This window comes from Corythoichthys intestinalis, chromosome 3 (assembly GCF_030265065.1).
Source record: "Corythoichthys intestinalis isolate RoL2023-P3 chromosome 3, ASM3026506v1, whole genome shotgun sequence".
Taxonomy (NCBI): Eukaryota; Metazoa; Chordata; class Actinopteri; order Syngnathiformes; family Syngnathidae; genus Corythoichthys; species Corythoichthys intestinalis.
This window is the reverse complement of record NC_080397.1, coordinates 8,343,350-8,357,137: the sequence shown is the minus strand read 5'-3', so window position 1 is coordinate 8,357,137 and position 13,788 is coordinate 8,343,350. Positions and strand designations below refer to the sequence as shown.

The 13,788-nt window shown below is 38.6% G+C and overlaps 1 protein-coding gene across 3 annotated transcripts in view; it reads left to right on the top strand.

Moving 5' to 3' along the window:
* LOC130913048 (collagen alpha-1(XXVII) chain B-like) overlaps nucleotides 1-13,788 on the top strand; it is a 159,476-nt gene that overhangs the window by 119,614 nt on the left and 26,074 nt on the right. For all 3 annotated transcript variants that reach the window (XM_057831323.1, XM_057831324.1, XM_057831322.1), the window contains exons 37-49: nucleotides 4,382-4,489; nucleotides 4,565-4,618; nucleotides 4,801-4,908; nucleotides 4,992-5,045; nucleotides 8,788-8,841; nucleotides 9,506-9,562; nucleotides 10,096-10,149; nucleotides 10,233-10,286; nucleotides 12,808-12,861; nucleotides 12,964-13,017; nucleotides 13,226-13,333; nucleotides 13,398-13,505; nucleotides 13,629-13,736. In XM_057831323.1, coding sequence (XP_057687306.1) covers nucleotides 4,382-4,489; nucleotides 4,565-4,618; nucleotides 4,801-4,908; nucleotides 4,992-5,045; nucleotides 8,788-8,841; nucleotides 9,506-9,562; nucleotides 10,096-10,149; nucleotides 10,233-10,286; nucleotides 12,808-12,861; nucleotides 12,964-13,017; nucleotides 13,226-13,333; nucleotides 13,398-13,505; nucleotides 13,629-13,736 — 975 coding nt within the window. The remainder of the gene's footprint in view (nucleotides 1-4,381; nucleotides 4,490-4,564; nucleotides 4,619-4,800; nucleotides 4,909-4,991; nucleotides 5,046-8,787; nucleotides 8,842-9,505; nucleotides 9,563-10,095; nucleotides 10,150-10,232; nucleotides 10,287-12,807; nucleotides 12,862-12,963; nucleotides 13,018-13,225; nucleotides 13,334-13,397; nucleotides 13,506-13,628; nucleotides 13,737-13,788) is intronic.

Here is a 13,788-nt window from a genome sequence, read left to right as displayed (position 1 = left end):
ATGTTCCAGAGAACCAAATGAGCCAAAATCCAATTCATTGCCGCAGTTTATTATCGTTTTAGCAAGACAGATTCATGGGCCGTTTTCATGGCAAAAACGCAAACTTTTGATTTCGGCCTCCAAAGTGGAACGATTCAATTGCGGGGATTGCTCAGCAACCATATGCATGGAACGCTCTTGCACTGATGACGTCAGCACTCGCACATGTCACTTTTGGGCATGCACAGTCGTTGCTAGTAAACATTCAAAACAACAAACATGACCAATCGGTACCTTTATTTTACTGTTTTAATAATATTTAAAATTTTGATATATTTTATTTTCGCTTTTTTGTGCCTTTTAAAGAAAAAAAAACACACGGGCGCCATTGCTTTGAGTTTTTTATTGACAAGCAATGTCATACAATCATTTTAACTTGTAAAGAACGGCAAACTTACAAGAAATATGAGACAAAAATTAGATATACAGGAAAAACTGCAAAATAAAATGTGGAGGGGGGCGAAGGGTTCCATTGCCTCGAGTGGGTGGGTGTGTTGTCTTCCGGGCTGAGGAGGTTGTTGTCAAGGAAGTGCATCATTGGCAGTCGCCTTGTAAAACTGCACTCCGCTCTAGGGACCGGCATGAATACTAAATTGTTTTCAAGCGGAATTGTGACATCGTTCGAATGGAGACGGAACCATATAAATGAAACAAAATTTGTCGTATTCTTGGAGCGTCACCATGTAAACGGTCTCATAATATGTGAGGTATTTGAAATTACCTGCATGTGACTGGAACAATGAGAATCTTTAAAAAGTTGTTTTGAAGGCATTGCAACACAAAATAGATGGAACACTAAAGATAATAATCAGAGAATCAAGAGTTATTCATTTTGGCTCGCTTGTTGCTCAGTGCACACAACATTTTTTTGTCAACCAAAGTTAAATAGTATACATTAAATCCTGTCTGTAGCTTTTGGATAGAAAACAGCAGCTCACCAGGGATTTGCAGCATTAGCTATTCACAGTTGGGAGAAATAAAATCAGCTTGTATTAATTCATTCTGCCATGCTCTTGTGAAAGACAAACAGAAAGTCAGCAAGATTTGACTGTCTTTTTGCAGCTATGTGGACTGCAGCTCCATCAATTTCTTCAAAAAGTATGAACATCTAGGAAGAAGACGTTAGAACAGAAGAAAGGTTACTAATCTGTTTCCTTAGTTTCATTGTTGTAAGTGCAAATTTGACATTGTTACTGTGTGGCCAATGTAAAACATCTTTTTTAAGCAACTTTGATTCATCAATCGCCAACAATGGCAGCCAATGAGTTAGCTAGCGAAAGGCCACTTGTTTAAATACTTTAAATATCAAAATAATAATTGGGAAAACAAAAAAGAAAAAAAAGAAAAAAACTTTTAGAGTGCTGTTGGAGGCCACATCATAGGAAGTGACCCAGAATGCTCCCAAAATCAACAGGATGCTATCCAGATATGCCCCAAAGTCAACATGAAGCGATCTGTAATGAAACCGCAATTAATCTGAAGTGAGCCATAGGTGCACAAAATTACAGTTTTTCTCAATTGCTTTAGTACGTTTCTCAGATCAGAACTGAAATTCTCAAAACTACTTGTTCAATCCTCACAACATGTCACACAAGTAGCAAAACAACATGGATTACATGCAAAAGCCAGTTTTCTGTGCAAAATACTTAGTCAATCGCTCAAAATTAAATTTCTGTTTCAATAAACATGTCAGTGCTGTCAGAATGGCAAGTCCTTGTTTCATTAGACAAGACAGTCAAATTGCTTAGTCATTCTCTCAATTGAACAGTTACTCTGGTGGAAAGCTCTGATTCTGAAGATGGTGAACGTAAATTTGGATGAAAATTGCAAACTTTGTGTGTGGGAGATTGATTGCAAGAGACTGGACAAGATTCATTTTACACTTTTACTGTTTTTACAATGTCTTTACAGACCATGTCATTGCAATACAGAAAGCAAAAGACAGTACTGAGTATCACAAAGAAATATAACATAAAAGCAAAATTAGAAATGTGAACATAAGAACATAAGACAATCGGCACAACTAAACTTCAAATGCTGTCAGTATCATTCACCCATTCTTTCCACACATCTTGACGTTCCTCTCTGTTTGGCCACAAATCTTCATCCACGTCACAATTGATGTCCTCTCTTGCTATACAGTGTGGAGAGAATCTTCTTGAAGGCCTCACCCAGCCTCTGCAGGCATCTGCTGTGATGTCATTGCATGGTGCATTCATGGCATACAGGAGAGTCATCTGATTGTGAGGCTGGTGAGATCAGCACTTGCCATCTCCATGTGGAGAAAAAAAAATCTATGGAATTGAGGGATTGGTAGTATAGTGGCAAGAACTTCATTACCGTTCTGTTGTGGGTTGCAAACATTTCCCTGATTATGTTGGCGTGGTGGAAACTCACATTGTCCCAACCATTACAAATTTTGCCAGGTTAAAATAAGTTACATAAAAAAAGTAATGAAAATGCTCAGAAATAAGCACACACATGTTGACATGTTCTGACAACATGTTTATCCATTTTGCATGTGAAGGCTTATGAAATGAAGTAACGACTAGATGTTGCAGGTGGTGAGACTATTCGATAGAGACCCATGATAATCCATTTTTGACCATCATGGCAGATGCAACTGATAATGTAGGAAACAATGAATTGTACAAATGCATTTGCATGGATACACAAAAACATCTGCAACTTGCTGAAAGGAATGAGAAACTGCTTTTTTGATGTGCACTAGTGATGCAATGTTGTGAGGATTGAACAAGTAGTTTTGAGAATTGCAAATCTGATGTGGGAAACGTACCAAAGCAATAGCGTACCACACCAATACTATTTTTAGACCTTGACGTCGCCATCGTAACGCGGTAGTGGGACATCATTGACACGCCCTCACATACAATCCATGTTATTTCGGCGTTTTTTTCCCTCCGGAAATCTTTCCAAAAAGAACATGCCGATCAAACACTGCTGCTATGGAACATGTAGAAACGACTCTAGACATTACGTCATATAAAGGATGTTTTTCGTCATATGTTTCCTGAAACCAAAAACGCGGATGACAAAATGTGAAGAATGGAACTTGCGCGGACGTCCAAAAGACCAGTTTAAGGTGAAGTTTAAGGTGAAGCCATTCACATTTCATATGCAGTAATAATTTTGTTGGGGGCCATGGTCCTTCAGATGACGAATAGGTGAGACATTTTGATATTTTTTACTTATTTTTTAGCATGGCGTTTTGCCGTGCAGCTTCGGTCTGACAATGAATGACCTCGAAAAAAAATTAAAATGGTATCTGACTGCCACTGTTACCTTTTCTGTTGTAATAAAAAAAAAGCAACTTTAGTACCTTAAATAAATTATAGAATTAAGATTTGTTATTAATGAAAAAAATTTTTTTTCGTTGGCTGTCACTGAGTAGCATTTGCGGTCACTACACAAAAATAGCAATGTAAATTGACCCCAAGAACAGTCAGAGACGTAAGACAACCAGAGGATATAAAATATAAGAAAGACAGGGCATATGATGGTAATGGATAGATTGTTGAAACCGGAAAATGTCATTGTCAGTCGCGTAAGGCAATGCATACAAGAAAAAGGTGTCGATAAGAAAGATGATTCTGGATCAGGTCGGCTCGTCTTTTTCAGCCCTCGATATCTCTATCTCTTTAACTGAACATCTGTATGTTCTCCCGCATCTTTACCAGTGAATTTGGCACCACAGACATCATTTTCGTACAGAATTGATAGGTTTAGCTCAGTAAACATCTCATTCGTACACTATTTCCATTCATTTACTCTTAGGGACAAACGAGAGATTGGCCCGCCTAGCCACAATTGCTAACGTCATGAATATTAATGAGCAAAAGTGACGTGTTGCTTGTGATATGCCATTGAGAAAAATTCTGGTAGAAAGTCAACCAATATCAAGTTAGTTGTTAGTAGCCTGTGAATGCCCCAAAATGAACAGGATGTCATCTGTGCTGTCATTCGTTCATGAACACAGACATAGAAGCATACAGGTCTGAATAAATAACCTCTGCCTTCTGTAGGTTTTATCTACTGGTGGAGGTAATTAATAATTAAAAACATTAACAACATTAATGTTTAACATTAACAACACAAACAACATTAATACTAAAGTTACTTTTTTTTTTTTTTAATTGCTTAGGTTGTGTTTGTCAATTTTTGGCGAGCAAGGTGTCCATATTTTGTAATTCAATGATTTATATTGACATATTTAGTTGTGTTGAGTTCCGTAGTTCCGTTTGGTTTTTTTGTCATTAACAAATATTACTAACTTCCTCCATTATATACAGTACGTAAATTTGTGAATGATTTATCTTTCCAGGGTGAGAAAGGTGATACCGGAACAGAGGGTGCCAAGGGAGACACGGGTGAAATTGGTCAGAAAGGAGAGGAAGGACCCTGTGGGCCTCCTGGGCTATCGGGGGTGAGGGTGAGTGTCCATTGAATTATCCCAAAAAATCAAATATCTTGTTTTCATCCACTTAAACTTATTCTGCTCCAACAGGGCCAAGAGGGCAAATTAGGCGTAATCGGTGAAAAAGGAAAAGCAGGAGGCAAGGTTTGTCCACCCACTCACTTTCCCATTCAAGTTAATTTGCTGTCCCTGTAGGAGTTACAGTATTGAACGCTTGTAAATAAAAAGGTCACTTTCTGGTGATGCTGAGCGATTGTAAATAACCCTTAAAGTCATTGCAGTTTGCACGCCTGCTACATACCTGCTTATTGATTGCCTCTCACCAGGGGACCAAAGGACACCAAGGTCACATGGGTGAGAGTGGGAAAATGGGAGATCAGGGAACGCCGGGATTTGTTGGACTGAAGGGTGCAAGAGGAACCATAGGTCCAGTGGTAAAACATCCGTTAGCTTTTAAAGCCTCTTTTGGACTGATGGACTTAATTTGCTATTGGTAAAAGGGGATTTATTTCCTTAGGGAGTTCCTGGAAGAATGGGCCAGATTGGAGAAACGGGAATACCAGGCTATGAGGTGTGGAATAATAGCATTTTACAATTAGTTCAAAGGAAATCCCTTTGTGGTGCACTCATTTGACATTACATTAAAAAATATAGGAATATGTTTATTCGTGCACTGATTACGATTTTCTGGCCAATCACCAATTTTTGAAAAGCGTAACCTGCCAATCTCAGTTTGCACCGTTAATATTCAAATGAATCTTTTTTTTTTTTGTAAAACATTGAGCATTACTTGTGATTTTTGAAATTTTGAAAATTTAAAAATGTTTTTCTAGACTCCAAAATGAAATATTTCTTTAACAAAACATAAAATGCAGCAATATTTTTGCTTTACAAAATGAGAATCACAGGGTTTAAGGAAATTGCTAAGAGAAGACAACTACTTAATTGTATCAGATCTTTACAGTGCCTTGCAAAAGTATTCGGCCCCCTTGAATCTTGCAACCTTTCGCCACATTTCAGGCTTCAAACATAAAGATATGAAATTTAATTTTTTTGTCAAGAATCAACAACAAGTGGGACACAATCGTGAAGTGGAACAACATTTATTTGATAATTTAAACTTTTTTAACAAATAAAAAACTGAAAAGTGGGGCGTGCAATATTATTCGGCCCCTTTACTTTCAGTGCAGCAAACTCACTCCAGAAGTTCAGGGAGGATCTCTGAATGATCCAATGTTGTCCTAAATGACCGATGATGATAAATAGAATCCACCTATGTGTAATCAAGTCTCCGTATAAATGCACCTGCTCTATGATAGTCTCAGGGTTCTGTTTAAAGTGCAGAGAGCATTATGAAAACCAAGGAACACACCAGACAGGTCCGAGATACTGTTGTTGAGAAGTTTAAAGCCGGATTTGGATACAAAAAGATTTCCCAAGCTTTAAACATCTCAAGGAGCACTGTGCAAGCCATCATATTGAAATGGATGGAGCATCAGACCACTGCATATCTACCAAGACCCGGCCGTCCTTCCAAACTTTCTTCTCAAACAAGGGGAAAACTGATCAGAGATGCAGCCAAGAGGCCCATGATCACTCTGGATGAACTGCAGAGATCTACAGCTGAGGTGGGAGAGTCTGTCCATAGGACAACAATCAGTCGTACACTGCACAAATCTGGCCTTTATGGAAGAGTGGCAAGAACAAAGCCATTTCTCAAAGATATCCATAAAAAGTCTCGTTTAAAGTTTGCCACAAGCCACCTGGGAGACACACCAAACATGTGGAAGAAAGCGCTCTGGTCAGATGAAACCAAAATTGAACTTTTTGGCCACAATTCAAAACGATATGTTTGGCGTAAAAGCAACACAGCTCATCACCCTGAACACACCATCCCCACTGTCAAACATGGTGGTGGCAGCATCATGGTTTGGGCCTGCTTTTCTTCAGCAGGGACAGGGAAGATGGTTAAAATTGACGGGAAGATGGATACAGCCAAATACAGGAACATTCTGGAAGAAAACCTGTTGGTATCTGCACAAGACCTGAGACTGGGACGGAGATTTATCTTCCAACAGGACAATGATCCAAAACATAAAGCCAAATCTACAATGGAATGGTTCATAAATAAACGTATCCAGGTGTTAGAATGGCCAAGTCAAAGTCCAGGCCTGAATCCAATCGAGAATCTGTGGACAGAGCTGAAGACTGCTGTTCACAAACACTCTCCATCCAACCTCACTGAGCTCGAGCTATTTTGCAAGGAAGAATGGGCAAAAATGTCAGTCTCTCGATGTGCAAAACTGATAGAAACATACCCCAAGCGACTTGCAGCTGTAATTGGAGCAAAAGGTGGCGCTACAAAGTATTAACGCAAGGGGGCCGAATAATATTGCACGCCCCACTTTTCAGTTTTTTATTTGTTAAAAAAGTTTAAATTATCCAATAAATTTTGTTCCACTTCACGATTGTGTCCCACTTGTTGTTGATTCTTGACAAAAAAATTAAAATTTTATATCTGTATGTTTGAAGCCTGAAATGTGGCGAAAGGTTGCAAGGTTCAAGGGGGCCGAATACTTTTGCAAGGCACTGTATGTCTATTTTTCACATCTTAATTTGTTTTAATACTGAAATATTCTGAATGTGAGCCAAATGTGATCACTCACTAAACAACAGGTATCATCTGACTGAATTCACAAAGAAAAGACAGAATGAGACCAAAACTACCACAGAGTGACTACATGAAACATCAATTCAAATGTCACTTCTTCCCACATTAACATAGCAAAGAGTGGCAGACTTTACGATCGTAAACATTTTGTTAAGTGTCGTGAAAGTATGAAAATACCCAATAAGTGCTGTTATATGCGCAAATTAATTACAATGCGTGTCCACTAGCTAGTGTTGCTAACTGTCACAAGATGCGATCAGTGGCCAACCGATTGATCCCCTTTAAAGTGCCTGTGACAGAAAATAGCATTATTATGTGAATTAAAATCATATTTTGAGACGATCCAACTATATACATCAATTTGGCAAAGTGCCGATGACGAGAAATTAGTCTTTTAATCTGCCGTTTAGCCCCGCCTGTCATTATTGTCTCGCGTCCCCATCTGGATGATGACGTACCAATTGCTAAATATATGGCATGGTCATAACAATTAACAGTCTTGTGTTAAATGGAATATGAAATATTAAAAATGCATTTATTCAGTACGACAGGGCAAAATTAATGTATAATTAATGTATAATGGTCAAAACTGCCGACTTCTTGCACCTCCTGAACATTTTATGCCACCAGAGTTAGTCCGGCTTTTGTTATTTCCCTGCTCCAGCTTCAGAGACAGAGGACAGAACGTAAACAAAACAGGAGGCGTGAAAGCTAGCTGACATGTTTACTCGAACCGAGCGGCTTTTCCAAGTCTTTTTCTCACCTTTCGAAACGAAAACTCACACAAAACTACCCCAACTCATGTCACACACGGTGGCGGGGTTAATGGTCTTCACCGATCGGCCAGTCGCCGGTGGCAAGTTACGGCTCGTCCGGTGGGCAGGCAGAGAGGGGAGAGAGGAGAATGAACGCCAAAAATAGTGCACTGTCGGTGGACGAACTGGCCGACGTCAGAGCGCGGGACTGCTTGGGGCCAAGCCAAGGAAAGCGGTATGTGGGCGGGAACATGAAGAGGACCAAGGGGGGTGTGCGACACGCTGCCGGTCGTCAGCCGTGTGGCCTTCTTGGTAGACAGGGAGTACTGTCACCCACAAATGCAAGCCACCTCCTTATTAAAATGTGTGGCATGATCCCAGTATTTGACATAATAAAAACACGTAGTTTACTCACTTCCTAGTCGGTCAATGGTCGCACAGTTGTCAGACTTGTTTTCGCCATTCTCCGCGGTGAACTGGAACTTTTTGAAACCCAAAAAGGCTCACACGCTGCTCCCTGGTGCAGCAACAAAAGCGTGCGGCACATTAGGCTGGCGTGATGCGAAAAATAAACAAATTAATCTGCAAAATCAACTGAATCCACAGTCCTTCTGCATGCTATATAGTAACGGCTGTATCGTGAGGTTGTGACCCGGCTGACGTCAAATTCGCATTCTTCCTCAATCCAGGAAGTCACTCATTTTCATGGCGCGGGATTCAAAAAATGGAATAAATAAATCGATCGCTTCCACACACCTCCAAGCAGTCCATTTCATTCAGGAGCATTAAATACCGTGTGAAATATGAAATAAACTTTAAATATAATTATAATTATTGAGACCAGGCACCAGCTTTGTCTGTCTAATGAAGGGCTCCTGTTGTTGTAGGGTCACAAAGGACTTCAAGGCTCACAAGGACCACATGGACCAAAAGGTGAAAAGGTATATTGGGAATTTAGTCTTCAACCATTGTAGTTTCCAACTGATGTTGTTAAATTATTAATTCCACATGTTTGAGAGAAAGTTGTTTAGATGTGCAAACAACAGAGTAACTTGACTTCTTTTAATCAGGGTAAAGATTTCTGTTTAGTGGACATAATTCTGGACAAAAACAATATGTTAACCAGACAAAGGGGGTGGAATTGTTTGAGCCATCTGGATGTGCACAGTTGTATTGTTGTAGTAATAATTTCAATGTTTGTCTACCAATCAAAATCGTTGTCACATATGTGAACTGATGGACCCTGAAACCAAAACATTCAACTGATCCGATACAATCACATATTGCATGTCACACTCAATTTTCGTATTCGTCACTATACTTGCCGTTTCTAATTATGGTTTTGATTTTAGAATCTTCTTCTTGTTGAATGCTTTCTTTTGACACATGCGGAACACCTGACATGATAAAACCCTTCACACGTCTGTTATTGCTCAATTAGTGTCATAAAGACTAAGAAAGACATTGACTCATCGTGCATTTTACCACCTGTCCTATGAAATGGATGATGATGACTGCATTCTTTCAAATAAACTTTTTTTTTTTTTTTTTTTTTAATGTTCGCTTTAGGGCTAATTTATGTTTCATTTGTTTGTGTTGCTTTAGGGTGAGCAAGGGGAAGACAGCAAATTACCAGGCCCACCAGGTCGCCAAGGTGACAGAGTGAGTAGAATACTTTACGGTGCTTTTTTACTTCATTAAAATTGTTGTTGTTTTGTGGGGGGGAAGACTGGAATGGGTTTTCATTCATTTGTAATGAGAGTATTTTGAATTAGGTGTGACATAAACAGGTTAAACTTCTCAAGGTATTTATCTCAACGCATATGTTATGCTCCAGCACCCCTGTGACCCTCATGAGCATAAGCGGCTCTTTTTTCCCGTAATTGGCATATGTTATTTTCACTATAATCACCTGTTTGGGATAGATAAATGTGAAGGAGTGAAAATATGTTGTTTTACACTTAATAGCCTATACATAATTTTGCTGTATAATGTTGATGAATTACAGAGGGCTTGTGAGAAAAGATACGATTTTGAGATTGTGTGCAGCAATGAATATTTTAGTGTCAGACCCACTGTGATATGTTGGTGCTTTGTTTGGGGAGAAGGGGAGGCCACATCTGTTTTATGTTCTCTGAGGGGGAGCTCACTGTCCCACTTTTGATGTTGTTTTATCTCTGTGTCCTCCATGGCAGGGTCCTCAAGGTAACAGAGGTGATAGAGGAGAAGCAGGTGACCCTGGATATGTTGTAAGCAAATTCAACATGTCTCCCTGTAGTTATAGAATCCAATAATTTATTTATTCATGTATTTATCATGATAACTTTTGCAGGGTCCAATAGGGTTTGATGGAGAGAGAGGTAAAACCGGTGCACCAGGACTTCCGGTGAGTATCCCACTGGTTAAATTTAACCATTGATTGGGCAAGTGACTATTTTTGGCCATTAAAAAAAATAACATTACACATGACATTGCCCAACATGACCCAAAATCTGAAGTCCACATATGTGGATGTCATATCTCGATTAAAATTATATACAGTATGTACATTGAGCCCTCGTTTTTCGTGGTTGATGGGACTCCCCGCCCCCCTGCGAAAATAAAAAATCCGCAAATAGAGGCGGGGCTTATTTACATTTTTTTTTTTTTTTTGGGGTGTGTTCAATGTATTTATTTAGATTTAACAGCGCTGGAAAGAGAGATACATAAAGACATGTTTTTCCCTGTCTTTTCCCCAAAGTATAATAAAAATAATGATAATAATAATCTAAAAAAAAAAAAGATAGTATGTATGCTGTACGTATATTTTAAGTAATATTTTTTAAGCACTGCAAATGTAATAATTATGATATAAATGATATATATGGCGCAAAACACAGGCAAGGCTGAAAAAGCAGTTTCTGCACTTGCACTCCTCTTTAAAATAAACTGTATTTTAAGCCAAAAGAACTGTTGTGATTGATACAAGATTATGTCTGTATGCTGCTATAGCAGTTTAATGGCACATTCAGCCCCTGAACTATTTTTAATTTGTCCGTTTTACCCTGGAGAACCCCGTTTACAAACACCGCACAACCGCTTTTGTTTCAACCCAGGCATAAAAAGAAGGTAAGTAATTATATTTATTATTCGAAATGTCGATCATTTTTAGCTTAGAATCATTAATTGATGTCTAATATTTAGTTTAAAAAAATAACGACTTTTTAAAATTATTCACTCCTATATTTTAAACTTTTAAACAAATTACTTCACAATGAAAATAATAGTGTCTGTAAATATGTCATGGATATCAACCTCATAACTATCGCTTAATTATTTTTATTTTTTTTTTTATTACTGTCGCATTTGTCCTGATAGAAAAATAAGAAAAAATGAACAACGTTTAAAAAGGTAAATATTTGAAAAAGAAACTCTCGACCACTCCTTGATGTCTGTGATTTCTGCATTGCGACCCTTGTTATATTACCATGTTTCACCCATAAAATCCCCCAAAAGTCTGGCTGTGGCCATTCACAGCTGTGTCTTTACACTCGGTGAGGCATGCTACACGTTTTTGGATCGAAAAAAGGTAAGTATGCAATAATATCATGGTGTCTTTAATGATGCTCTCTCATGCTCTCACCATGAGTTAGGGTTTAGGGCAGTGGTTCTTAACCTTGCTAAAGGTACCAAACCCCACAAGTTTCACATGTGGATTCACTGAACCCTTCATAATTAGATAATAAAGCTTTTTTTTTTTTCAATTCAAAACCAATACATCTAACCTAGCAAGCAAATAATTTTTCAAATTACCGTTCAAAATTTGTCCCATTTTGACAGCATAATTTATAAACAGGTAAAAATTTGAAACCATGCTGCCCATTGGTCTGTTGTATTCCCTCATACCAAGTGCGAGTCAACCTTCCACTGAGCAAACCAGTTCCTTCTTCAATCAGATCGAGGACTCGCAGTTAAAAGAAATGGAATAAGTTGGAAGCTAACTAGTCCAAAACTTGATCTTAAAAGCCACTTTGCCTCGATTTAGTCAGTGTAAGAAAATAGGGCTCTGCCTTTCTTAACCTTCGCCGAACCCCTTAGACTTACTCACCGAACCCCTGGGGTTTGCTCGAACCCAGGTTAAGAACCACTGGTTTAGGGGTTAATTTAAAAAAATTTTTTTTTAAATGCCCTGCTGTTCAAAAATGTTCCTTCCCCAGAAAACTGAGTTTTTAAGCTTTCCAATGATGTATCACACATGCATATAGGACAATTTTGAAATTTTGCCAAATTGGGGCTCTCAGATAAAATACTGTATTTTTTTATTTGGAAAAAAATCAGTGATGGACTAATGGCGTGAAGTTTAAAGTGCAATATAATGAGGGCTCACTGTATATACTCTATAATTTCTTTTTTGTTTTTAATATAGTTTTTCAATGAACACATTTAGATACTCATAAAATGTTATTAACAACCCAATTTTATTTTTGACTTTATTATTTAATGTAAGCTCTTAAAATAATTAAGGATGAATATGAGAAAATTGTTTTTCCACTTTTTTCTTTATAAAAATTAAACTATGGTTTTTTTTTTTTGTTTTTTTTTAAATAAGAGAACAATTACGATGAACTCATTGGCAACCCTTAAAGGCGATAGACGTCCACTCCATTGTGACTGCGAGGGCTAGCAGCGATCATGAAAATTGAGCATTCACACTTGTGAACCAAATATTAATATAGTTGGCTATATGACCCAAAATGTGATGTCAACGTATGAGGATGCCAAATCTTTATGAGGTTAAGTTTATCACTTTAAGTCTCCCAGTCTACAGCCATCAATGGCAGTCAATGGGTTCAATGAGTGCCTTATAAAGGGTTAAACCTACAATTTGCTTTGACATTACTTTTTCAAACAGTAGTGTGTCATTTCAGGGAGATGCTGGGCCCAGAGGACAACAAGGACCGAAAGGCTCCAAAGGTGAACAAGTAAGGACTTATCTCAATGTAGAGTACCATAGGCGAGGTATGTGTTTCAGTTCTTAAAGTCTAATATGCACTTACATTTAAATTATGCAACATTAACTACAGGGTCAGAAAGGAAAATCTGGGACTAGAGGAACATCTGGGAGTAAAGGACCACCGGTAAGTTAAAAGGATGCTCATTTGTAAACATTGCTATCAGGAAAGTTCATTACAATCTGTCTGGGTTTCTGTCATAACAACATTTCCCATTGAGATCAATTAAATCTGGAGGTGTCTTAAATCTAGTCTGTCGTAAAGACCATTGCTCCATTAAACATCACACTGTATCAAACATACTGGTGTTGACATTAGTATTTATTTTGCCAAGGGTCCAGAGGGTCCCCACGGCTCCCGAGGCGAGACAGGAAGGATGGGTCTTGAGGGCCTCCGTGGAATAGATGGACTGCCTGGTGAAGATGGAATCAAAGGCACCAAAGTAATAACGCTATTTGATTAGAAAAATGTTGACTATGGCCCACCAATTGTATTTTTGCTATCAGGGGGGGCAGGGAGAAGATGGAGTATTGGGGCTAGTTGGAAAACCTGGGCCGCAGGGTAAAAGTGGTGAAACGGGTCTCCCTGGAGTTCAAGGTTCTTTTGGACCAAAGGTAAGACTGATTTTATCATCTAGGAATAATCTTATCACTGGTATCTGTGGTCTGTATAACTTATTTGATTGATTGCAAGGCACTTTTATTGTATGTGTTCACGTGTTTGTTTGTGTGCAAAAGGGCGAACGGGGTCTCCCAGGTCAAACTGGACCTTCAGGAATGAGAGGAACCCTCGGCGGTGTGGGATTGATGGGAAACCAAGGTGTGAAGGGCTCCAAAGGGCAACCAGTAAGCACAAATGCTCTCTTTGATATGTAATACAAGCTAATTAAAATAACAT